The following is a 23078-nucleotide window of genomic DNA, read 5'->3' as shown; positions in this document are numbered from 1 at the left end:
AGTAGCATCTACATATATACACTACCAAATGTAAAATAGTTAGCTAGTGGGAAGCAGCAGCATAGCACAGGGAGATCAGCTCGGTGCTTTGCAGTGACCTAGAGGGGTGGGATAGGGAGGATGGGAGGGAGGCTCAAGAGGGAGGGGATATGGGGATATATGTATGCATATGGCTGATTCACTTTGTTGTACAACAGAAACTAACACAGTATTGTGAAGCAATTATACTCCAATAAAGATCTATTAAAAAAATAATAAAAATGTTGAAGGAATGAACAAATAAATGAATTAGGACAAATTGTTTATGCAGCAGAATCTCCAGACAAATTGTGAACACATCACATATAAGGAATATGTTTTGTTCATCTTTTTGTCTCCCGCACCTAGCATGGTATCTGACACAAAATGAACGTTTACTAAATAGCTATTTATTAAATTAGAGATAAGCGATAAATACAGTTTACTTTATAAATGCAAAGAAGGAAAAACAAAACACATTTGTTGTATCATGTAACCTTGTACCAAAGATTTATGAATAGATTTATTAATGGGGTGGAATTTCTACCTTGAAGATATAGAAGTAAATGTGGAGACTGAGAAGTCAGGTCACCTTAGTCCTCTAGAGTGGTTAAAGCTAACTAGTCCCTGTGAATGAGAATCTAGCCTAGCTGAAGATCTCTAGCCTCTATTTACACAGCATTGGCCCCAGGACAACACAGTCAGGGCAGGTTGTGGTCACATCTCTTAGCCTAAGAATGCATACCTGTTAGGGAAATTTCCTATTTCTAATGAAAAAATAAAGACCTTGGGTGGAGAGAAGAAACGTAGTAGGAGTGTCACTTGAAGCACAAACAAACATGGAAACTGAACAGACAATCTCTGTAACATTACATCTTCTTCAAGAAAGGCACACCAATTCCCTTCCAAGGTATATCAGTATGTTGCACCATTGTGGAAGGAATGGAAGAGCAGGATGGGGTTGCCTGGCTGAAGTCACATCTTGGGGAAGCTGGCCAGGTTGGCAATGCCACAAGCGTTGTTCTTATTCCGGGCCATGAGGATATAGCCTTTGTTCCCCCAGTTTTCTCCCCAGCTGTAGGACCAAGCAAGGAAAATACTTAGTACCCTCAGTTTATTCAATAAAATATTTACTGAGTATTGTACCTGAGTATAGGTACTGATGTTTTACAAAAATGAATAAGACAGTTTTTACCTTTAAACAGTTTAAAGTCAAGAAATGGAGGCATAGTGCTATAGGAGAAATTGCTTCTGACCAAGGGGATCAAAAAGGGCTTAAGAAAAAGGTGGCATTTGAGCTGAGCCCAAAGGCGGATAGAATTTGGACCTGTGGAAATGGAAGCCAGCATGGGAGTGTGAAATGAGTAACAGAGGCAGGAAAGCATGCGACATGTGTTAGGATCATGTAGCTGAAAAACAGGGTGCTTGACAGGGTGTAGCGGGAGATCAGGTTGAGTGATCTTTATTGCCAGGCTAAAGAGTTTGACTCTCTGGCCCATGATAGTAGAGGAGACACTGAAGTTTTCTGATTGGGAGAGTAAAATCATTCAACTTGTGTTTTATGAAGACTAATCTTGAAAACGTGAGTCTAGAGCATAAGAAAGAGGCAAGAGAGGCTGAAGTTGGTGATCTTGGTTTCATAGAAGAAATGAATGAAACTATGAGAATTGATGAGATTGCTAAGGAGTCAAGTGGAGAGACTGGAAGATTAGATACAGGTAGACAAAGACAGAGACAGAGACAGGCAGAGAGAGGGAAGATTGGTCTATACATCTTCCTAAATTGTTTTCATGAGTTTTTTGTCCTTTTTCCCCAACCAGAAAATTCACCAGTTACCCGGTACATTTTACTTAAGACCTTTACCCTACCGCTGTTCCCTTCTCCAGGGGTCCCCAATGATCCTGATCCTGCCTAGGTGTGTCCTTTATTCTTCCCAGCTCTCTTGGCAGTTGATCAAGAAAGGAAAGGGTAAGTGCTTGCGCTGGGAGTCAAGAAAGGGAGAACACAAGACAGAAGCTGTGGGAGAAGGAACATCCTCTTAGAAAGGTGCTCAGGTTCACTCTTAATTGGGACTGTGATATAAAAAGTTGCTTCAGGTTTGAAGCAACTCCCAGCCTTACATTCTATCCTGCCAGCCCTCCAGGCAGCAAATCCAACTTGGTTATACTACTGCATTGGCCTGTGCACTCCCCAGAGTCTAGGACCCCTGCTCTTTGGAGGGCACCAAGGACAGAAAATTTAATCAGGGCTACTGCTAGGCTGGTGTTGACCAATGCGGAAAGAAAAAGAATAACTACCCTAAATCTGCGCCCCTACAAAGTCACAAGGGGCTAAAGAGAAATGGGGAGCCAACTACTAATAACGTGTAGTTTTATTTGTTCCCAATAATAGAGAGGGAAACACTAATTTTTGTTGTTGTTGCTCATATCCACTTTCTGAAAAGCATTTCTCTTCACAGACTTCAAAATCTTTGGCCAGTTCTTATACATGTCTACCCTAAGTGTAGCTGGAAGGGCAAAAAGCTGCACAAGAGGATACTAAACTGTTACTTTGTTTATACTGTACCCTAGTGCTTATAGACAGACTGATGATGGAAACCTCTCTAAAAAATCAATCACATTAGAGAGAAAAGAAAGAAAAAAATATAATTCCAAAGTTCCTGCTGGTTCTTGGTGCTACTTTATGTTCTCATTTAGCTAGGTCTGTCTTTCTTAGGGGGCAATGAGGTCACTGAAGACAGACATCTGCTCATGTGTTTGTGTATGTGACTAAGTCTTGAACATATAGCAGCTGCCCAACACATACCTTTAGTACTCTTGTCTGGTCATTAAATGTTAGAATTAATAGCCTCTGATTGGGAAGGTAGAATTGAAACATCTGAGAAAACTTTCTCTTGATTTAAGAGAAAGAAAGGAATATTGGGAAGTTGGAGTTGAGGGTGAGTGTTAAGAGGATGACATGTAGTGTTCCCATCATTACCTGTTTTTAATTATCCAGTGCTTGTTTCCCTTCTGGATCCCGTATCCCACTGCCAAAACTGCATGGTTCAGATTATCACTATTGCAGTTTTCATCGTAATACACACCTAGGAAACAAACTATCAAGGTGAAGCTTCCTGCAATCCAAGGGTCGCCCTGTGAGGTCTCCCACTCTAGGAGACCCTCTGTAGAATCCCATTCCAGTCAGGAGGGCTTACAAAAGAGATGCTCTGTGCTGCGGCAGCTGTTTCTCCCTGGCAGACTCAGTCTTTATGGAAACAAGTACTGAAAATGCTCAGTACCCTTCAAGAAGCTGCCCAGCCCACGTCATAAGAGAAGGTTGATTGTGCCCCATAGGAACAGTGCCTTACCTTTTCTGTAAAACTGGAAGGAGGTCAGGCTTGCATCAATGGCCACAGAGACAGGTCCCACTCGGGCCACTGCCCTCTTCAGGGCTTTTTCATTTCCCTCAGGGATCTCTCTGTACCCTCTGCACTTAGCTGCCTTGCCTGTTGGGTTGTACATACAACTTTCATCCTGGAAAAAACAGGTTGAAATAGGACTAGGACTAAGCAACAGGCAGTGAATCAGTGAGTGAGGAATTCTGCCAATGTTTTGGGTGATGTCAGTGCACTAACAGGGGCAGCAGACTAGAGTCTCTAGAAAGGGTCTGTTCTCTCCTCACCATTTTAGAAACTATAAAGAAAAGAATATGAAAAGTGGATACCTTGTACCGTACACAAAAATCAGCTCCAGGTGGTTTTAAAACATAAATGTGAAAGGAAACTGTAAAACTTAAAAAAGAGAATATTTTTTATTTCTACCTCAGGGTAGAGAAAGATTTCTGAAATAAGATTTTTTTAAAAGCACAAATCATCTTCCGGCAATGTAGTATGTGTGATCCTCGGTAGGCAGGGAGGCAGCAGCTGCTGTGTGGGGAGGAGGCCAAGGCCAAGACCCAGCTAGAGGGAGGACCTTGGCCCCATGCACATATAGCAGGCAAAGAGTTCTGGCTGGACCCTTGTGCTCTCATGAGATAAAAGCACATAACATGACACTAAAACAAATTAATAAGGAACTTAGCAATTCAGCTTGTGAATTTCCAAAGTTATGTTTTGCAGGTCTAGTTAACGATGATATGTTTCATTGTCAAGCCACAATTATGGAATCTAATGGGAACCCACATCAAGGTGGTGTATTCTTTTTGGCAGTTCATTTTCCTACAGACTACCCCTTCAAAACCCTGAAGTTGCATCTACAAGAATACATTGTCTAAATATTAACAATAATGGCAGCAGTTGACATGATATTCTAAGATTACAGTAGTCTCCTGTCTTAATAATTTCTCAAGATTCCTTTATCTGCCATATGATCCAAACCCTTGATGCCTCCTAGCGCCAAATATTGCATAGATCTACAAGTAAAATAAAATATCTAGGGAATGGATTTGGAAGGATACCACGTGATGATACTTTAAAAATAACCTGTATTATGGCTGGAGGGAACTTAAATTACTGTATTATCTGGCTGCTGCCCTATCAGATCTCTTCTTTTTTTAAATTTTGTTTTTCTTTACCTCCTTCCATTCATTTACACGTTCATATAAGATGTTCTTTCAGTTTTGGACAATAACTGCTTCTAAAAACTGTAAAGTAAAAAAGAGAACAGTTGTCCAAGATTCAGAATGTTAAAAATGGAACACATGTTTTATATGGCTAATTCTTCATTTTAATTGATTACGAGACCAAAATCATTGCACATTTCTCTAAAATGCTGACGAGATCATCTGAGGGGGTAGGAGAACAGAGATTATAAGTCAATTGCTCCTTCTATTCCAAAATAGGGTTTCAAATGTTATGTAATTTTCCTTTAAATTATTCAGAGTTTCTGAGTTATTAGTTAAACTGTCTCTCAACAAACTGGTTAATATAGTACTGAATAAATGATGCAAGCTGTCAATGGATAAGTGATCAACTACTAGCTCTAATAATATTTAAGTTATGTTTTTAATATAGTTAGACAACCCTTTAAATTGGTTGCCTGGATTAATCAATACAAAAAAAGTTATAAACATGAATCTGTTTTTTTGTATACACTGTTAGGATTTGTTTAATTTTTTTGATGTCAGGTGACAACAAAAAGTTGTCAGGAGAATATTTGACAGTTTAAAAAAGAATATTTTACCACGCCCAGGTTATCTCACTGACTGGCCTGATGTACTCAGAATTCAAAAGCTAACCTTGTAGGACAGCTTCAGTGTGCTGCGCCTTATGGCAGCAGCCCCAGGGTCAGATATGGACTGGGGACACAGCAGTTCTGAGAACTGTACACAGAGTAAAGAAAAAGCTTTCCACACACAACCTCCAACTTCTCTGACTTATTTACCTGACAGCTAAAAAAACCATAACATGGAATACTAATGGCATGACATTTACGAAATGAAGTAGTTTTGATGTGGCCAATGTCACGATGATGTGCTGAAGTGACATTACTATGTAGGTTGCTGAGTATCCAGTAAAATGGATCTGTTCAGTCATTTACATTAATGAGCATTTTTGTTGCAGGAGATACCATTTCAGATGACTAAACATGAATAAATAAAACTCGTTTTTACTGGATTTTTTAAAGGCACAAATTGCAAAGGAAAAAAATTAATAATTTTTCTACACTAAAATTAAAAACTTTTCTGGATTGAAAGACATCATAAAGAGAATGAAAAGAAAAATAGACTCACAATACACATAGTATTAGTATCCAAATATCTTTTTAAAATTCCTAAAAATCAGTAAAAAGGAGAACACAACCTAAAGATGGGAAAAGATATAAACAGTCAATTCACTGAAGAAGAAATGCAAATGGCCAGATAAGCATACCAATGAAGAGATGAATCAATAGGATTTCTTATACTGTGCAGGTGGGAAATACAAATTTTTCCAAACACTTTGGTAAATAATTTGACATTATCTAGTAAAGAGGAAGATGCACATACCCCAAGACTCAGACAATTCTGTTACTAGATATTATATTCTGGTAAAGAAATTCTTGTACATGTGCATAGAAGACGTGCCCGGGAATGTTTGCAGCAGATAAACAGATCCAATAGATAGATCTTGGCTCTGCTACATAACTAGAGGTGTGAGTTTGAATATGCTATTTTATCTCCTTAAGTGTCAATGTCCTCACCTATAAAGTGAGGATAAGGGTAACTTACAGGGCTTTTATGAGGATTAAATGAGAGCATGCACTAAGTACATGGCTTAGCATATGGTAGCCATCATTTGTATTACTCAGCCTTGTTATCCCTGCTTCAAAGGCTCTTATTGCAAAGGCCCCATATTATATTATCTATCAACCCCAAGTATATAAAAAGCCCTCAGATCTTCTTCCTTTTAGATAAGAAAGATCTTCCTGTTACTAAAGGACCTTATAGGAGGAAGTGAGTTGATCTCTAAAACTGCAATAAATATGAAGCAACTTGCTTTTTCCCTCATTTTATACATGTTAGCATGTTAACTTACATAATTTGCTTAAATGTTCCCCAAACCCACACTGAGATCATACAAAATAAGGCCAAGTGATTCATGAAATTAGCATGGTGGGCCTGGAGACTTGTGATGGGAGTGGAGGAATTGAGCAGAGTTACAGAGACTGACTCAGAGATCTATGGGATAACCTGTCCTCTGTTTTTTCTTCAGGGCAGAGAGGCAGATAGGAACCATGGTAGCCTAAGCTCCCCAAATTCTCCCAGACTGTGGGAATCTTCTTGGCCTCTGTGGGAAATTATCCCATCAAGAAGGCTGGATAGGGTAACAGAAAACAAGATTTCTGGACTTGTTTCCAGTACAAAATGTCATGCTGGGGAAGGAGGAGCCATTACAGAGCTGTATGACTGCATGGGACAGTCTCACCTGTCCAACATACGGGTAGGCATCTTCAGAGTCAATGCCCCGGTTCTTCTGCACATACTGGAAGGCATTGGTCATGTAGCCCCCTCCACAGCCATCATTCTCAGACACACAGTCCACCAGGTTCTGTGGACTCAGATTTAAGAGTTTGCCAGTTTTCTTCTTGAGTTGGCCCTCCAGGGCACCCACAGAGCTAAAAGCCCAACAGGAACCACACTGACCCTGAGAGGCATAACAGAGAAACTACCAGTCATTGCTGTTCACACTTTCTGTTTCTTCCTTCTACCTGCCTGATGAAATTCCATATGTTTTATAAATTCCAGCACCTGTCCCCTTTGCTGTGAAGTCTTCCTATTTCCCTTCATTTAACCTTTGTTACAGTGTTCTATTGCTATTGTTGCTATTGATAACTGTTGTTACTATTGTTACCATTAGCTGTAGTAAAGCAGAATACAGCTCTTCCTCCAATGAATCCATCATAAATTGAAAATACAGTAAGTCGAAAATGCATTTAATACCCCTAACCTACTGAACATCAAAACTTAGCCTAGCCTACCGTAAATGTGCTCAGTACACTTACGTTAGCCTTCAGTTGGGTAAAACTATCTAACACAAAGCCTATTTTATATTAAAGTGTTGCATATCTCACATAATTTATTGAATACTGTACTGAAAGTGAAAAACAGACTGGTTGTAAGTGTATTGGTTGTTTACCCTCGTGATCATGTGGCTGACTGGGAGCAGCGGCTCTCTACCACAGGCCAAGATCAAGAAAAGGTTTCGTACCACATATCCTAGCCTGGGAAAAGATCAAAATTCAAAATTTGAAGTACAGTTTCTATGGAATGCCTATCACTTTCACACCATCATCAAGTCAAAAAATCATAAGGTGAACCATCAGAAGTTGGGGACCATCTGTACTGGTTTTGCAACACACTAGATGTGTAACCTTGGGTAAATTACTAAACCTCTCTGTACCTCACTTTCTTTATGTGTAAATTGTGGATAATTATAATATACTTAATGGAATTATGAGAATTTAAAAAGTTAATTCATGTAAAGGATGAATTATTATGTGTAATAATAATAATCTCTCAAAAAGTGCTAGCTATTATTATTAGTGTTTGTTCAGCTAGATTATACGTTTTTCTTTCTTTCCTGTTCTATTTTTTAAAACTGGGGATTTCTTGAGGACACAGGTTATGTCTTAGTCATCTTGAATCTCTACTGCCTAGCACTATATCTGGTAGGTTCTGAAAAAAATGTGTTTGTTGAATGAATGTTAAATCAAGTGTTTATCTGGTGGATAAAATCAGCCTTGTTAAGGTTGTGAGAAAACTTACATTCTCATGCTGGTAAGAATGTAAGATCATACAAACTTTTTTGGAAAGGATTCTGTGACCTACTGATTCCAATTTTGGGATTTGTTTTGCATAAATATTTGTATATATTCACAAAAATATATGCACACAGGTGCTTACAGCAACACTTTGTAGAAAAGAAAAAACAGAAATAACCTAAATCTACAAAAACAGATGATGAGTTAAATAACAGAATAGACTTTATTCTCTTAGCAGGGGGAGAGGTAACTTAATTCTTTGCCCTCTTTTTCTGATGTCCTCCTACCTTAAGAACAAAGAAGCAGAAGAACAGAGAGGTCATGCCAGTTTCCATACCCACACCCAAGAGGAAGGAGGGTACCTGGTTTTTGACAGGAGTAACATATCCCTTCTTCCGATAATCAATAGAGTCTGGGCTGCCTTCCCAGTCTGGGATATAGAGGGTGTCATTACTGCGGGAATGAGAGGAGGGTATTTTGAGTCCAGTCATCTTCTGAACCACTTCTTCACTGGTCTGGGACAAAGAAGAAAGAGGCCAGGCATAAGCAGGGAACCAAGACAAACAGGGAAGGTAGACCAGGAGCTAAGGATCAACTCACCATATCCCCCAAATGGTTCATGGCCAGTTCATATGTATGGACACCAAGAGAGGCCTCGAGATTATGGATGGAAATATGCTTCAGGTTTTTTTCCCAAATTAAACGCCGAGAGACTTCATCCACCTAAACAGAGCATAGTCAGTATTGGCATAGACTGTGTCCTGTGTACAAAGTTATCTACATAATACTGTGGCGGTTTCTAGAAGAGATTAAATTTACAGTCATAGAGGGTTTACAATCTAGTTGGGGAACTGACCATGGGATTATTAAGAGCATGCAAAAGAAATATATAAAACAAATAATAGAATGCAAAGCTCTGGAGAGACATATAGGAAAATAATTGCTTACGGATTAATAGCATTAATCTGAGAAGGTTTCCCAAAAGAGAAATATAAGACAGTTATGAAGAAAAGGAAGGACAGGACTTGATGGAGGGTGAATTGAGGAGTAGTAATGGAAAGTATATGTTAACAGTTAGGGACCAGGGGCAGGTTTGCTTGGTTGTAGTGGTTAAAGTATTGGGGTTGAAGAAGGGAGTCTGGAAGCTAGGATTACATGTCTCAGGTTCCAACCCTCCCACCATGTTCCCCTCCAGGTTCCCAGGCACCTTGCTGTTATACTGCTTTCTGTAGGTCTTCTTCCATAGCTCCCACTGGGTGTTCAGCATCTCCTCGGGGTACAGAGCAAGGCTCACCACGGGCAGCAGTAGTAGAATCTTGAGCCCCCACATCCTGGAGAAGGGGATAATTAGGGGACACTCTTCTATTTGCCCAGAGGTTCCTAACCTGGCTTGGGATGAGGAAATAGCTGGAACCATATTCTCAGACAGGTGGTTCTTAACCTTTGGGATTCATAGACTCCCACGACAAGCTAATAAAAATTTTCAACCCACTTTAGTCCCAGAAAAATGAATGCACACACAATAATTCTGGGGGGTTCATGAATCCGAAGTTAAGAACGCCTTCCTCTGGACCACGAGGCAGAGGAAAACTAGGCTTTACAAGGAAGGTAGACAGAGATTGAGGATGACTTCCATATGATAAAAACAGTGATAGTCAGGAGGGTTCTGGATTTGGGTGGGACGCTGATACATCTGGTTACAAGTATTTTGACCTAGGGAGATTCAACACACACACACACATACACACAGATACACTTGCACAGATAACCAGCAATGGGATAGAAAATGGACAATCAGGATGGGACAACACCTGTCTGCTCCAGTGTCCCCAGCAGACTTGGAGGAGATAGACAAGGTAAGTGCAGGGTGGGATGAGTGGGGTCGGAGAATACACAAAGGAGAGATTTTCAGCTAAGTTTTGCTTCCTGATTATTTCTTCAAGGCATTCTTTTGTTCCTTGCCTAAATTCTGATACTTCTGATCTTGCTAGGAGAAGACAAGGGAAAAGCTCACAGCATTTCCTGTTCTCAAACTATGAGATGTTTACTGTCTCCTCAGTCGTCTTATGCATTTCTTCCTCCTTTCTCTTCCTGTTCCTTCCACAGGCAGGAAACTGTCCTAATCTCAACCAGCTGCTGTGGGCAGGAAAATTTCTTTTTTTCTGACCAAAAAGCCCACAAAACCTCTGTGACTGCCTCACAGGACAAAAAGCCTCAGAACCAAAGTTTGTTAGAAGAATGTAAGACAGAAAAGCAATGTTCTGTGATTATTAGATACACAGCTTTTCAGAAGTTTACTCTAGCTTCATTCACTTCTCGCAGTGTCTTGCTAATTTCATGTCCTCCATTTTAAGAGCAAGTTAGTCTGCATCAAGCCACACAGCTTGCATAAATTTTGAATTTATAGTCCATTTTTGTGTAATCTTTGCAAACTGGCAAAATGTCCAGGAGGACGTTTAATATCTGGAATGTTAAGGGCTTTGGGATGTCTCAAACAGCAGGAAGACCTTACTGAGCTACCACCTCCCTGCACCACTCCTCCCCCCTGCTAGTAAGTTAACCCTTATGGTACCTGCCCACCCACCCCCGCACCTCCCCCCCCCCCAAAAAAAAAACCAACCCTGAGAGGTCACTCCTTGAGGGATGGGTAAAGGATGCCCTATATTCTTTGCTTTCACTAATAACCATGTATACATACAAACAAACCGTAAAAGGAGTCCTAAAGATTTCCAGGCAAATTTTACTTAGCCAGGAAATAACCTAAGAAGGGCATCACTGTTTTCATCTGCAAAGCCTATAAAGTTCATTTTGATCCCCAAGTCACTACGTTCCTAATATTCCTTAAAATGGAGAACTGAAAGGAATGAGAAGCTAAAAGATCTAGGAAGTTGAAAATGTTACCTGCTGATGGGGATCTGTTCTCTGGGCTCGTCTCAGCAGAGAAGTGTGGATAATGTGGGCGGATGACTAGGGGTGCTGGATTTATTCCACCAGGATTGCGGAAGTCAACTGTAGCTGTTGGCTGGAAAATTTGGATGGGGAGGGCAGTGGAGATAGAAATGCTGAGAGAGGGGGATTAGGGAGGAGGGAAGGAGGCAGCAGATTTGCATCGTTTCTGTGTGCGCATGTGGAGCATGTGTGCCAGGGCAGAGAGTTAGGTATTTAGTTTCACGTGGCTGCCTGCCTTTGAGAGCAGACAAAAAAAATACCTCAATACATATTATCCAAGTTGCGGCTTACCTTCTCTTTCGTGGACAAAATATTATTACACTGGGGGATTACAACTTTCCAGTCCCTTTCCTGTTACTATTCATCTCTCCAACTTTGAAACCTCAGTTTTCCAATATGTCTGACCCTCACATGAGGGATGAGGAAATGAACACAAAAGGCTAGAAAAAGTATGTAAGGGAAGTCACAGGCTCCAAAATCATTTGTATTTTATAAACTTGTTGACTAAAAGTTGTCATTGCTTCCAGGCAGGGGAATATCTTCCCCAGACTAACATGGTTTTGCTGAGGAAGGATACATCAAGAAAAGTCCAGATGAAACCAGTTCTAAAAGTAACCAGAAACAGTATTCCTGGTTATTTATGACAGCACTTGAATCAATGCCATAAGCACTGACAAATTCACATGTGACTTCTTTGTTGCTACAACTCTCAGATGGTGGGATGATGAACATTATCTGTCTCAATTATTAAAATCCCCAATCCAGGTCCAGTCATATGAGCTTCACCAAATGCTTCCCTCAACATCCAGGCATGTGACAGATCATAAGAATCTAGTTCAGTCCCTAAACCACAACCCCAAACATTTTCTTCCATAAACAGATGTGTGCGAAGAGGAAAAGGGGTCCTGGGAACAAAAAGGATAACACATGGGATCTAGAGTCAGTTTCTAGCTGGATTACACACATAGACCCTCAAGAACACAGGCTTATGCTTATGGGTTTTTTAAATTTCCTAATGAAACACACTGTCCTAGAGGGAAACTAGGTCTAGACCTGAATAGTTTAAATTTCCCCATTCTTAATACCTTTAAATCCAGAAGTGCCCTATTGGTCTCAAGTCCCAACTTTCCCCCTCTCCCAAGGACTTGGGCAATCCCCCACCCCCATCCCATGGTCAGATGTTTCTGATGATTTTACTCAGAATGAGTCAAGATCAGGAGGACAACCAAGGAACGCTGAGTGATCAGAGCCCTATGATTTCTGATTCCTGAAATTATAGACATACTGTGCTTTTATGTTTGTATATTTGAAGCGCAAGCTATGGATTCAACTAGTTGTGGGTGTTTGTTGTTTATGAGCTGGGAAGGAATAATAAAGCCGCAATCAAGATCACACAACACAGGAAAGTTTACAAAAGGAAAAAATATTTTGTTTTAAAATCTTTGCTACATGTCATTATTTTTGCCACTGTAAGGCTCAGCACAGATGCCAGCAGTACAGAAATGGCCAACAAGGAAAAAAAAAATCAAAAATAAAACCCTGAAGGAAAAGCAGAAACAAAACCCCCAGAGCATCTTCTCCCGCCCCTCCCCTTCCCCAGAAGCCCTATAATAACTGTACAATATTATAGTCCTGATCACATTTAAAAACAGCTGATTATTAAAAAACAAGGATTTCATTGGAAACTCAACTTTTTGGTTTCTTAAACTGTGATATAAATATATATGTATATTGTATGTGTGCACATAGAATAAAAAAATAAACTGTCTCCTTTTCCATTCCACTACCTGGCACCAGATTGGAGACAAAAGGGAGGGAAACCTAATGACATTCTTTCAGCCTCTCCAAGGCCACCTATGTTCCTCAGTCCCCTATGGCTACATTTAGTATGTCTTCTCCTTATTCAATCTTGCACTTAAGATACTGGCCTGAGCCAAACAAATAAACAAAAAAAGGCCGATACACATGGCTGTTACCTGAGGAAGGGAAAGAGTGAGAGTAGTAACCTGTATCCGCGTTTATATGGCTATAGTTAATTGCTAAGTGACCCTGTCGGGATGGGAGTCCAGGTCCCATCTATCACATGGATTTATTACACTTGTACTATAAAGCAAAATCCAATCTCAAGATTGGAAAGGGAGCAAAGAGGAAAGAACTATAGGCCCAGAAGAGACCTAAATCTCCGTTTCTTTCAGACTGGATACTTTGAGAATGGGATGAAAGAGGTTACTTTGCAAGAAGGCTTGGTATTTGGCTTAAACTCCACCAGTGAGGATTTTCACTGGGACTGCTAATCCAAGAAGTTGAGTTTCCATGCATATATAACCTCTACAGAACACACATCATATGTGATTCTGACAGAAAAATGCAGCATTATCATTATGGCCAAGTAGGGGGTTTCTAAAAGTGTTTATCTTGCCAGCCTACTTCTGTAATGTTTACAGATCTTCCATATAAAGTGAGAGCACCAAAAGCAGGAATGACCCATCTTTATCACTATATGTGTTCGATGAGAAACCAACGATTTCAATAGAAGACTTTATATACTTGCTTATAGTTGCCTATTGGCTGGGCATAGATATAAGTGCAGCAAAGACATTTATTTAAATACTCTTTGGCTGCAATACTAAGTGGAAAATACCTGGAAGAGTTAACTCCTTAGGACTCTTTAAAAAACACAAAGAAAGACAAAATCTGGGACAAATTTTGCATAACTCCCCAACAGGGAGAAAGAAACACAGAAACAAACGTGCACGTGCTCATGCACACACATGTGCACATGCATGCATGCATGCACGCACACACACACACACACACACACTCTCTCTCTCTCTCTCTCTTTCCCTCTCTCTCTCACACTTCCTTACTCATGTTTCTTTCCAGAGGAATTGCTCACAGGCAGCAGAAAGAGCCTATGCTCACTTCCTAAAGCCCCATGTATACCTACCATGCTTCATGGTCCTCAAACATGAGGACATTTCTCCCCTCCTCCACCTTATTGAGAATTTCTTTCCAGAAATAAGCCATAGTATCCAAGACAAATAGTGGATGCCAGGTTCTCTAACCTGCCCCTTGACCCAGCACAAATCATCTCTGCACAAAATTTCTGGTCAGGAGACATAAGGAAAGGCATTCTTAACCTTATCCAGTCTCAATTTTTCAAAGGGTCCCCAAAGCCTTGAGGATTCAACTCCATTTCTTCTATAAATGTTATCTCAGAGAGAAACAAGGAAGACAAGGGAAAGGTCAGAAGGAAAAGGGGGTATACATCAGGGGTGAGGGAAGGGAAGGGAGAGGAACTTTTATTCTGTTTATAGTAAGATTTGCTTTTTAAAAACAAATGGTGATCTTTTTTTTCTCCCCCACCCCTTATCCTCACCCCAATAGTTCTATTCTGAAAAGGAGGGAAACATAGTTAGATCAGGAAATTCTTCATTGTTGTAACTGTTGCTCTGGTCTCCCAGCATGGACAGCATCTCCTAATAAGTGAAAAAGAATAAGTTTGGGTCACACACCTTGATCCTTTACATTTATCAAGCTGCCTCCCAACATTCCCCTGAACTGTCATCTCTGGCCCCAGAGAGTTTCTGCTGTGCTGAGTTCTCTTAGCCTTCCTTACTCCCAGCAACAATGACTCCTTTAGATGACAACCTTTTTTCCTAGTTCCTTCTCTGTCTTCCTCCTACAGTTCCACATTTTCCCTCTTTTCTAGACCTCAGTATTTTCAAAAGGAGAAAAATCTGCTTGTCACATTTCATAAACCCCCCCTCTGGATACATATGGAATATCTCTTATCCTATTATGTTTTCCACCAAAACCTTGTTTTGCCTTCTTTCGACCTGTGTTTTAAACTAAGCTCCTCCTTTGTCCCACCTGAGATTATTCCACTGACTCTTGCAGTCCCCTCAGGATGTACGTAAATAGACCTTTAGAGCTGTATTCAGTATTTTTATACCTAAAGTACTATCAAGCGGGCACACGGTTCTCCGTGAATGGGCCAAAATTACTTTTTTTGATGTCTTCACATGGCGCTTCACATCACTAACGATGGTCTAGTCAAAGGCTGTGCAGCACACTAACTTCACAATCTTTTCAATTAATGACATCTATTCCTATATGTCTTGACTCTTTTCTTCTCTTCTTACTAACCTCAATCAAACACCTGAATCCATGCATGCTTTCTTCTCTGTCTCTCCTCCCTGACTCTCTCCCAGTTTCTGGTTTTCTGAAGTCTGTTCACCCTCTCACCTGGAAGACCTCTGGCTGGCCAGGTTGCTGTGCTGATGGCTGTTGAACATGTTGCTCATTAGAACTTGAACGATGATGAGGCTGCTGGCCCTGCCACTGTGGCCAGACACCCACACCCTCTGCTGTCCGTGTCTGGAATTGTCCTGCAGTCTGTCCAGTCTCAGGAGCTAAAAATACAGCAAGGAAGAATAAACAACTTCAATCTGCTAACTCCACTAGAGAGGAGAAACTAGCATATTATCACATGCAAATAATTAATTTTACCTAGACACTTTCTGCCCTTCTTTCTGCAAATCAATGCCTCTTCTATTTCAAACCCTGGTCTCAGATTCATTTTTCTTCTCTAGGTACCCTTTCCAAAGAGTCCTTTGCTCATTCACACTATACTTGCATATTATTAAATTTATAATACTTTACATGCTTTCTGTTATATGTGCTAAAGTCTTTTTCATGTGGGTATGTTTTATATTCCAAATGGACTGTCACCTTGTTAGGTCAGTACAGCCGTGACAAAAGCAAGCAATTTTAACTACGAAATTCTTTCTCTCTCTTTTTTTTAAAATAAATTTATTTATTTTATTTATTTATTTTTGGCTGCACTGGGTCTTCATTGCTGCATGCGGGCTTTCTCCAGTTGCGACGAGCGGGGGCTACTCTTCCTTGTGGTGCGCGGGCTTCTCATTGCAGTGGCTTCTCTTTGCTGTGCAGCACAGGCTTTAAGCACACAGGCTCAATAGTTGTGGCTTGCGGGCTCTAGGCGCGCAGGTTTCAGTAGTTGTGGCACGTGGGCTCAGTAGTTGTGGCTCCTGGGCTCTAGAGCGCAGGCTCAGCAGTTGTGGTGCACGGGCTTAGTTGCTCCGCGGTACGTGGGATCTTCCCAGACCAGGGCTGGAACCCGTGTCCCCTGCATTGGCAGGGGGACTCTTAACCACTGCGCCACCAGGGAAGCCCAAAATCCTTTCACTTTAGTGGTGTGATATTTCTCCTTCTAGTCTGAACTCACCAAAGTTGGATCCACGATTGGTGAGACTTGGGTAGGCAGCGGCACCAGGTGATGCAGTGGAAGCTCCAGGGAGGGACATGGGGCTGAAGGAGGATGGAGTCTGAAAGTTGCCTACACCAAATTGGGAAGAACGAGTCTTGGCTGTAGCCTGGGTAGCCACCTGCTAAAAGAAAGGGGTAGAGAACAAATGGAACATTAATATTATTGCACAGGCCATTCCTGTGAGAGTTAATGTTACCTCTGTCAATCACTGGATTCTTCTGAGCCAAGCTCATTACTTATATGCCATTGTATATTTCTTCCAATTAACTCCCAATCTCCCTTGACACTATTTTTAGACACGTGATAAATTGCAAAAAACAAAGAACTATGGGATTAGTAACAGTACACGTTTATTTAGAGTTGTGAGAATTAAACGAAAATGACTTAACCGAAAGCATTTTATAAACTGTAAAGTTATACAAAAACTAGAGGTATTAATAATAGTATAGCATTATATATAGAGAAAAAACACTTTGTATCATTTTATTTAGTCTGTACCACATTTATTTGTTCCTAATGATTTTTGTTTTTGGAAACTAAACATTTTTCTCACTACAATATTAATGCATATGTACTGTGGGATATTTTCAAAAGGAAGGAAAATAAAAAGGAAATAATCATCCATAATTCTACCACCAAAGACCCATGGTTAACATTTTTGGATAACTTCTTCCAGTTTTTATTTTCCTATGCATTTTTTATACAATGAGGTCATACTGCATATAACAATTCTGGAGCTTACTTCTGGTTTTGGCTTTTTTACTTAAGATATTACTTAGCAATATAAGTATATATCAACATATGACAGGACATTAGCTTTAGCTTTAACATATATTTTATATATACACATATACACTATATGAGGATTTTTCAACACAATTTTTTTTATTTTGGTAAATAGATATCACTGTGTATAAATTAGTGATTAATTTTCTCCTTTGTCCCTGTATTTTGTAGCCCTAACCAAAGTGGAAACTTCTCAGAATTTACTCCAAAACAAATCTGAAACTGAAACCTGTTCAAGATGTTTGTGAGCAATTTTTGATTTAAGGTGAATGTGAAAACCATGGACTCTGAGATGTTTATATTATCTATGGTTTTTAATTATCTAGCTGCTCCCAATAAAGATAAAAATTGGAAGGAAGGGGATGGAGGGGTGGAAAGAAGATGTCTAAGACAGACAGCAATAATTTTACATATGTAGAAAAGCCTAACCAAGCAAACAAAAAATACACAAGGGACAGACAGATGAGAAGGTTTACCTGGGCAGAGAAGCCTGGGCGGGTGCTAGGGGTCCAAGCTGGGGCTGCTCCCTGGGTAGGATTGGAGTGGCGAGAAATCTGGGCCAACATCTGCCCTGCAGAAGCTGATGGCTGGACAATGGTTACAGGAGGGGCCAGACCACTATTTCTAGGAGTGAACAAATAGTGAGGTAAGGATTTAAAAGGTGCATTTATCACAGAATCTAGGAATCACAGGACAATCTAGTGCTATACCTAGATTCCCTTGACTCCCTGGGGTTAAGGAAAACTTGATAACAGAATTTGGAAAAGACGAGAAAGACTGACAGTCACACACTGATCAGGACACACAGAGATGGAACCTAGAACATGGCAACAGGACAGGTGCAAAGAAAAAGGAGGAAGAAAAACAAGCTTGTCTCATCCTAGGCCTACAAGTTCCACTGCTTTGTCTGAAATAACCAGAGAAAGTTAGGGAAGAATAAAACTTGGATTCAGTAACTGAATCCCTCAGTTGCCATGTAAAGTAGCACACACATGTGGGGCTCACCTGAAACTCTCTGCCGGCCGGGAGGTAGGAGGGAATGTGTTGCCCTGGGAGAATAACTGTTGGGTGGCAGGGACAGTGCTGGAGGAGATGCCTTTACTCTGATCTGTGGACCAAAAGGAGTTGGGGGAGGGCCAGTCAAGGGGCTGTAGTATATTAGTTCAGCAAGTTCCTATTTACTCACGAGGTATTAGGATTAAATGGAAATATACTGGGAGACTACTGATTGGGCAATTGTAGGCCCATCAGTAAGTGATGAAAATGAGAATTTAAAATGAGAATAAGGAAGAAACATACCCGTATTGATGTTGGAGTAGATTTCTGAAAATCTTGGATCTCTATCTTGGGCAAATAGACCCTCTGACTTCTCGAGGGGCTTGCTGTGTTCTGGCCCTGTGGTTGTCACAGGCTGAACAGAAACCTGTGGAAAAACAATGATAAAAATAACGAAGAAGGTTTAACATGACAACTCAATAACCCTAAAATTCATGTAAAGATACAAATATACTCTAACTGGCTCTCAGGGATACTTCTTAAGGAAATGCTCACCATCCTTCAAAGAAGACACACTTACCTGGGAATGATTGTAGCTGGCTAGTCCATCTCTTCCTTGTACCACATCCAATTCTGTTTGCTGTTGCTGCTGCCTATATGTTAAAGGCAAGTAAAGAGAGAAACGGGAAAAGAGATTTTTAAAAAGAATCTGGGGAAAGGGCTTAAAACAAACAAATAAACAAAAAAGTGGGACTGTATACGGCCACCACCCCAGGCTAGTCACTGCTCAATAAATGATTCTCCGACCATTTCTCACCTGGGTGCCAGCTGCCCTGAGCCCATCTCCAGGGATAAATTAGCTGTGGGACCTAGCTGTGGCCTCTGGATTGTGTTGGGCAGTGTAGGCCGTGGTTCCTGGCTAGAGTTCCTAGGAAAATGAAGAGTAGAGAGAACAAAGAAAAAAAAAGTATCTGACTCTGTTTGTACATAAGACATTATAGATTCACCTGTACATGGGGTAATCACTGATCAATTCCCCTTTCAAGTCCAATCCTATGATAACCTGTAACTTCAGATTCAGCAAATAATTCACACTACAGAAAACATGGTACAAATAGAAACTATGTCCTATGGAACAAGAGTTCATCCTGTTTGGGCTCTAACTCCTTCCAGGTATTCAATACCTAGTCGTTGTGGATGTGTGTATGTATATGTTGTATATCCATATATTGTGTTTTAAAAAAAGCATAAGTAAAAAACTGAAAGTACACAATGAAACATTAACAAAGACTATTTCTGGATAGTGAGAATTTTTTTCCTTCTCTTTACTATTTTCAATACCTTCCGAATTTTCTACAAAGAGTATTTATTACAAAATAAAATATTAATAATCAACTAAAACTTACTGTAGGGGGAAAAACTGTAGTATGCAAAAATGGGGAAAGCCATTATTTCCAGAAACAACTTCTTAAAAAGACTTAACACATTTCAAAACTTAAGCAAAACAGAAATACAAAACAGTTGTTGTTCTGTAATATAAAGATACAAAATCAAAACCCCAAAAAACTACAATGACCTGAGTCCTAAGTTAATGAAAATTTCTAACTGAATCCACTCAGTTATACTAAAATTAATTAGCAAAGAACTAAACTTTACAAGCCCTAAAAGTTGAATTGGAGGACAGAGACTCAATGTTGTCACCGATATTATTCACACTTGCTAATTATTCATAATCAGATCTTCACACGTGGGTTTAAGGCCAATTCTACACAGATAGATTAAATGGAAAAGAAGTACCTTGACAACCGACACCCACTAGGATGGGTACAATAAAAAAAGACAGCAAGAATATGGAGAAGCTGGAACCCTCATACATTGCTGATGAGAATGTAAAATGGTACAGCAGCTTTGGAAAACAGTTTGGGAGTTCCTCAAAAGATTAAACATAGAGTCACCATGAGACCCAGCAATTCTACTCCTAGGTATATACCAAAGAGAATAAAAACATATCCACACAAAAACTAGTAAACAAATGTTCATAGCAGCAGTCTTAGTAGCCAGAAAGTGTAAACAACTCAATATCCATCAACTGACGAGTGGATAAACAAAATGTGGTATACCAATACAAAGCAATATTATTTGGCAATAAAAAGAAATGAAGTACAGATACATGCTACAACATGGATGATCCTTAAAATATTATACTAAGTGAAAGAGGCCAGTCACAAAAGAACCATATATTATATGTTTCCATTTATAAGAACAGACAAATTTATAGAGACACAGAATAGAATAGTTGTTACATATGGCTTGGGGAGGATGACCGTTAATTAGTACAGGATTTCTTTGGAGGTAATAGTTTTTGTGTGTGTGTGGTAATACTTGCACAACCCTGTGACATACTTAAGAAACTGTACACTTTAAATGAGTAAACTGTATGGTATATGAAATCTATTTTAATAAAATTGTTTCTTACAAAGCTGAGAAATTTCAAAGAGAAAAGAATCAAGGAACAGAGAAACAGAAGCTAACAAAAGAGTGAATATAGCTATGCTCTAAAGCAAACTATGGTCCGTGGGCCAAATCCAGTCCGTTGCCTACTTTTGTAAATAAAAGTTTACTGGAACACAGCCATCTTTATCCATTTCATTTGTCTGGAACTGTTTTCGTGCTGTAACAGCAGAATTGAGAAGCTGCAATAGAGACTGTATGCCCCACAATGCTAAAATATTTAGTATCTGGTCTTTTACAGAAAGTTTGCAGATACCTGCTCTAGAAAAAATTCCTGTCAGACTAGAGTAATAAACTGGTGTATAAAAAACAAAATCCTGGGCTTCCCTGGTGGCACAGTGGTTGAGAGTCCGCCTGCCAATGCAGGGGACGCGGGTTCGTGCCCTGGTCCGGGAAGATCCCACATGCCGCGGAGCTGCTGGGCCCGTGAGCCATGGCCGCTGAGCCTGCGCATCCGGAGCCTGTGCTCCGCAATGGGAGAGGCCACAACAGTGAGAGGCCCTCGTACCGCAAAACAAAACAAAAACAACAACAACAACAAAAAATCCTTTCTAAAAAGGGTTGAAACATAAAGTTGAAATACAGTTGACCCTTGAATAACACGGGGGTTAGGGGAACCGACGCTCTGAGCCGTCGAAAATCTGAGTATAACTTAGTCGGCCCTCCGTATATGCAGCTCACGTAGTACTGTAGCATTTACTACTGAAAAAAATCTGCATATAAGTGGACCCACACAGTTCAAATTCATGTTGTTCAAAGGTCAACTGACCAAACCCTTCACATTTCAGAATCTAGTCTCTAAGCTACTGTTTGTTAAAATTTTACTCTACCTGTATAAGTCAACTATACTCTAGTAAAAAATTAAATTAAAAAAAATTTTACTCTACCTGGATGAACTACCCCAAATTCTAAGAAGTTGGAAGATGAAGAAATAATGGTGTTTACTACTAGAAAAGTAGAAGAGGAGGTAACCTGATAAGGCTAAGCAGACTTGGCCCGTGAGAAATCCCAACATTGGAAAAGGTCTTTATGGTACATACTTCACATTGGTGTTGGTACAGATGATGTACTCAATTTCATCTGAGTAAGGGTTCTGGAAAGTAAAAGAGCTGGTTCTCATCCAGAGCCATTCTCGGTTCTTAGACCGAAACCGGAACATGACAGATAGCACCTGGCCTTTTAACTTCACCACCTGAAAAAGTTTTCATGCTATCAGTTGAAACCCACAAAAAATTTTCTTTAGACATTTACAACCTTAAGATCCTCGTGTCACTGTCCTTGAAGTAACAGTCTCTTGCAATGTTACTAGCAAAACAACATTTTGTTGTTTTGGGGAGTAGAAATAAGTGACTAAACAATAAGGAGGTATATTTATCATGTTTCTTCTCAGAGTCCCAAGCTATCTAACCACTCTTGTCAATATCAAACAGGAGTAACAATTATTCCAGGAGAGAAAAGACTACCTTTCCCCACTTCCTTTAGAAAGTCCCTTAAAGATACACTGATCTAGCAAATTTACTAGGAGTTTATAAGTTTAATGACACTGAACATAGCTTATATGTTGCCCCTCAATCCTAGCTTTTTCTGCCAAGCCTGAGAATTTGTTTTCATAGCACCCATGAAGGTTTCTATAAATAAAACTAAGTTGGCTTTAGTTTTGTTTTGCTTTTATTTTTTAAAAGAAAGCAATTTTAGATCATTTTAGTTTCTAATCTCAAAGAACAGAAAATAATCTTTTGAATCCCCTCCTTAACAGTAAAAAAATAATATTAGCAGCTAACATTTATTTGGTACTTACTATATGTCAAGCACTAGGCTATGTATTTTTTCTTTTTTTAAGAACATTTATTTAACATTATAAAAAAGAAATGAGATATGAACATCTACATTTAAACAATAATAAGTAGTCTTTAATACATGTGCTCACTGTATAATATATGCACAACGAACATCATTACATTTGTATACAAACTAAATACTGGATTTGAAACCTGATTATTACTGTACATATTCATGCCAATGAAGTATAAGCCCAGTAATTCAAAATACCTACACTTTAAATTGCTTTTTAAGAAAAAGTTAAGTGATAACATTTGTGTTTAAGTTGACAAGAGTGTGGCAGTAACCGCTGACATTACAATCTGACTGAGAAATAATTATAACAGAAAACGGGACATACTTCACTTAGCAATAATAAAATGGCACATTTAAAATACATAAATAAAATTTTAAAAAATCAAATGTGAAACAAAGCATGACAAGAATCAAAATGGGAAGAAAAAAAAAAAAGAGAAAAACCTTCA

At 39.6% G+C, this 23078-nt stretch overlaps 2 protein-coding genes across 5 annotated transcripts in view; both read right to left on the bottom strand.

Annotated features, from left to right (window-relative positions):
• Nucleotides 1–408: 408 nt before the first annotated feature.
• On the bottom strand, nucleotides 409–11289 carry CTSK (cathepsin K). 3 transcript variants are annotated; one of them, XM_082654385.1, is made up of 8 exons: nucleotides 11142–11289; nucleotides 9448–9571; nucleotides 8841–8963; nucleotides 8603–8755; nucleotides 6905–7027; nucleotides 3368–3533; nucleotides 2998–3103; nucleotides 409–1093 (listed from the first exon to the last, which is right to left on the bottom strand). In XM_082654385.1, exons 2-8 carry the CDS (start codon nucleotides 9568–9570, stop codon nucleotides 994–996), a joined length of 894 nt encoding a protein of 297 aa, XP_082510511.1. In that variant the 5' UTR covers nucleotide 9571; nucleotides 11142–11289; the 3' UTR covers nucleotides 409–993. The 3 variants fall into 3 exon arrangements, with proteins under 3 accessions (XP_082510511.1, XP_082510509.1, XP_082510510.1); XM_082654383.1 differs by having other exon boundaries at nucleotides 6905–7123; nucleotides 11142–11287; XM_082654384.1 differs by lacking the exon at nucleotides 2998–3103 and having other exon boundaries at nucleotides 6905–7123; nucleotides 11142–11288.
• Nucleotides 11290–11747: 458 nt separating this feature from the next.
• ARNT (aryl hydrocarbon receptor nuclear translocator) overlaps nucleotides 11748–23078 on the bottom strand; it is a 63992-nt gene continuing 52661 nt past the window's right edge. Inside the window, exons 14-22 of one of the 2 annotated variants that reach the window (XM_082654364.1) lie at nucleotides 21816–21967; nucleotides 19082–19192; nucleotides 18845–18917; nucleotides 18568–18691; nucleotides 18274–18376; nucleotides 17745–17892; nucleotides 16441–16603; nucleotides 15438–15604; nucleotides 11748–14668 (exon numbers count right to left, since the gene is read on the bottom strand). In XM_082654364.1, coding sequence (XP_082510490.1) covers nucleotides 14579–14668; nucleotides 15438–15604; nucleotides 16441–16603; nucleotides 17745–17892; nucleotides 18274–18376; nucleotides 18568–18691; nucleotides 18845–18917; nucleotides 19082–19192; nucleotides 21816–21967 — 1131 coding nt within the window. In that variant the 3' untranslated portion in view covers nucleotides 11748–14578. The remainder of the gene's footprint in view (nucleotides 14669–15437; nucleotides 15605–16440; nucleotides 16604–17744; nucleotides 17893–18273; nucleotides 18377–18567; nucleotides 18692–18844; nucleotides 18918–19081; nucleotides 19193–21815; nucleotides 21968–23078) is intronic. The other variant, XM_082654365.1, reaches the window with a different exon arrangement.

This window comes from Grampus griseus (genome assembly GCF_964374135.1).
Source record: "Grampus griseus genome assembly, chromosome: 1".
Classification (NCBI taxonomy): Eukaryota; Metazoa; Chordata; class Mammalia; order Artiodactyla; family Delphinidae; genus Grampus; species Grampus griseus.
This window is presented reverse-complemented; position numbering and strand designations above follow the sequence as displayed.

What these genes read in the sequence shown, in the direction of transcription:
- CTSK (XM_082654384.1), bottom strand. Translation starts at nt 9,570, where the DNA reads ATGTGGGGGCTCAAGATTCTACTACTGCTGCCCGTGGTGAGCCTTGCT. An exon ending in TGAACCATTTGGGGGATATG is followed by an intron (nt 8,756 to 8,840) that starts GTGAGTTGATCC and finishes TCTTTGTCCCAG; the next exon opens with ACCAGTGAAGAAGTGGTTCA. An exon ending in TTACTCCTGTCAAAAACCAG is followed by an intron (nt 7,124 to 8,602) that starts GTACCCTCCTTC and finishes TATGCCTCTCAG; the next exon opens with GGTCAGTGTGGTTCCTGTTG.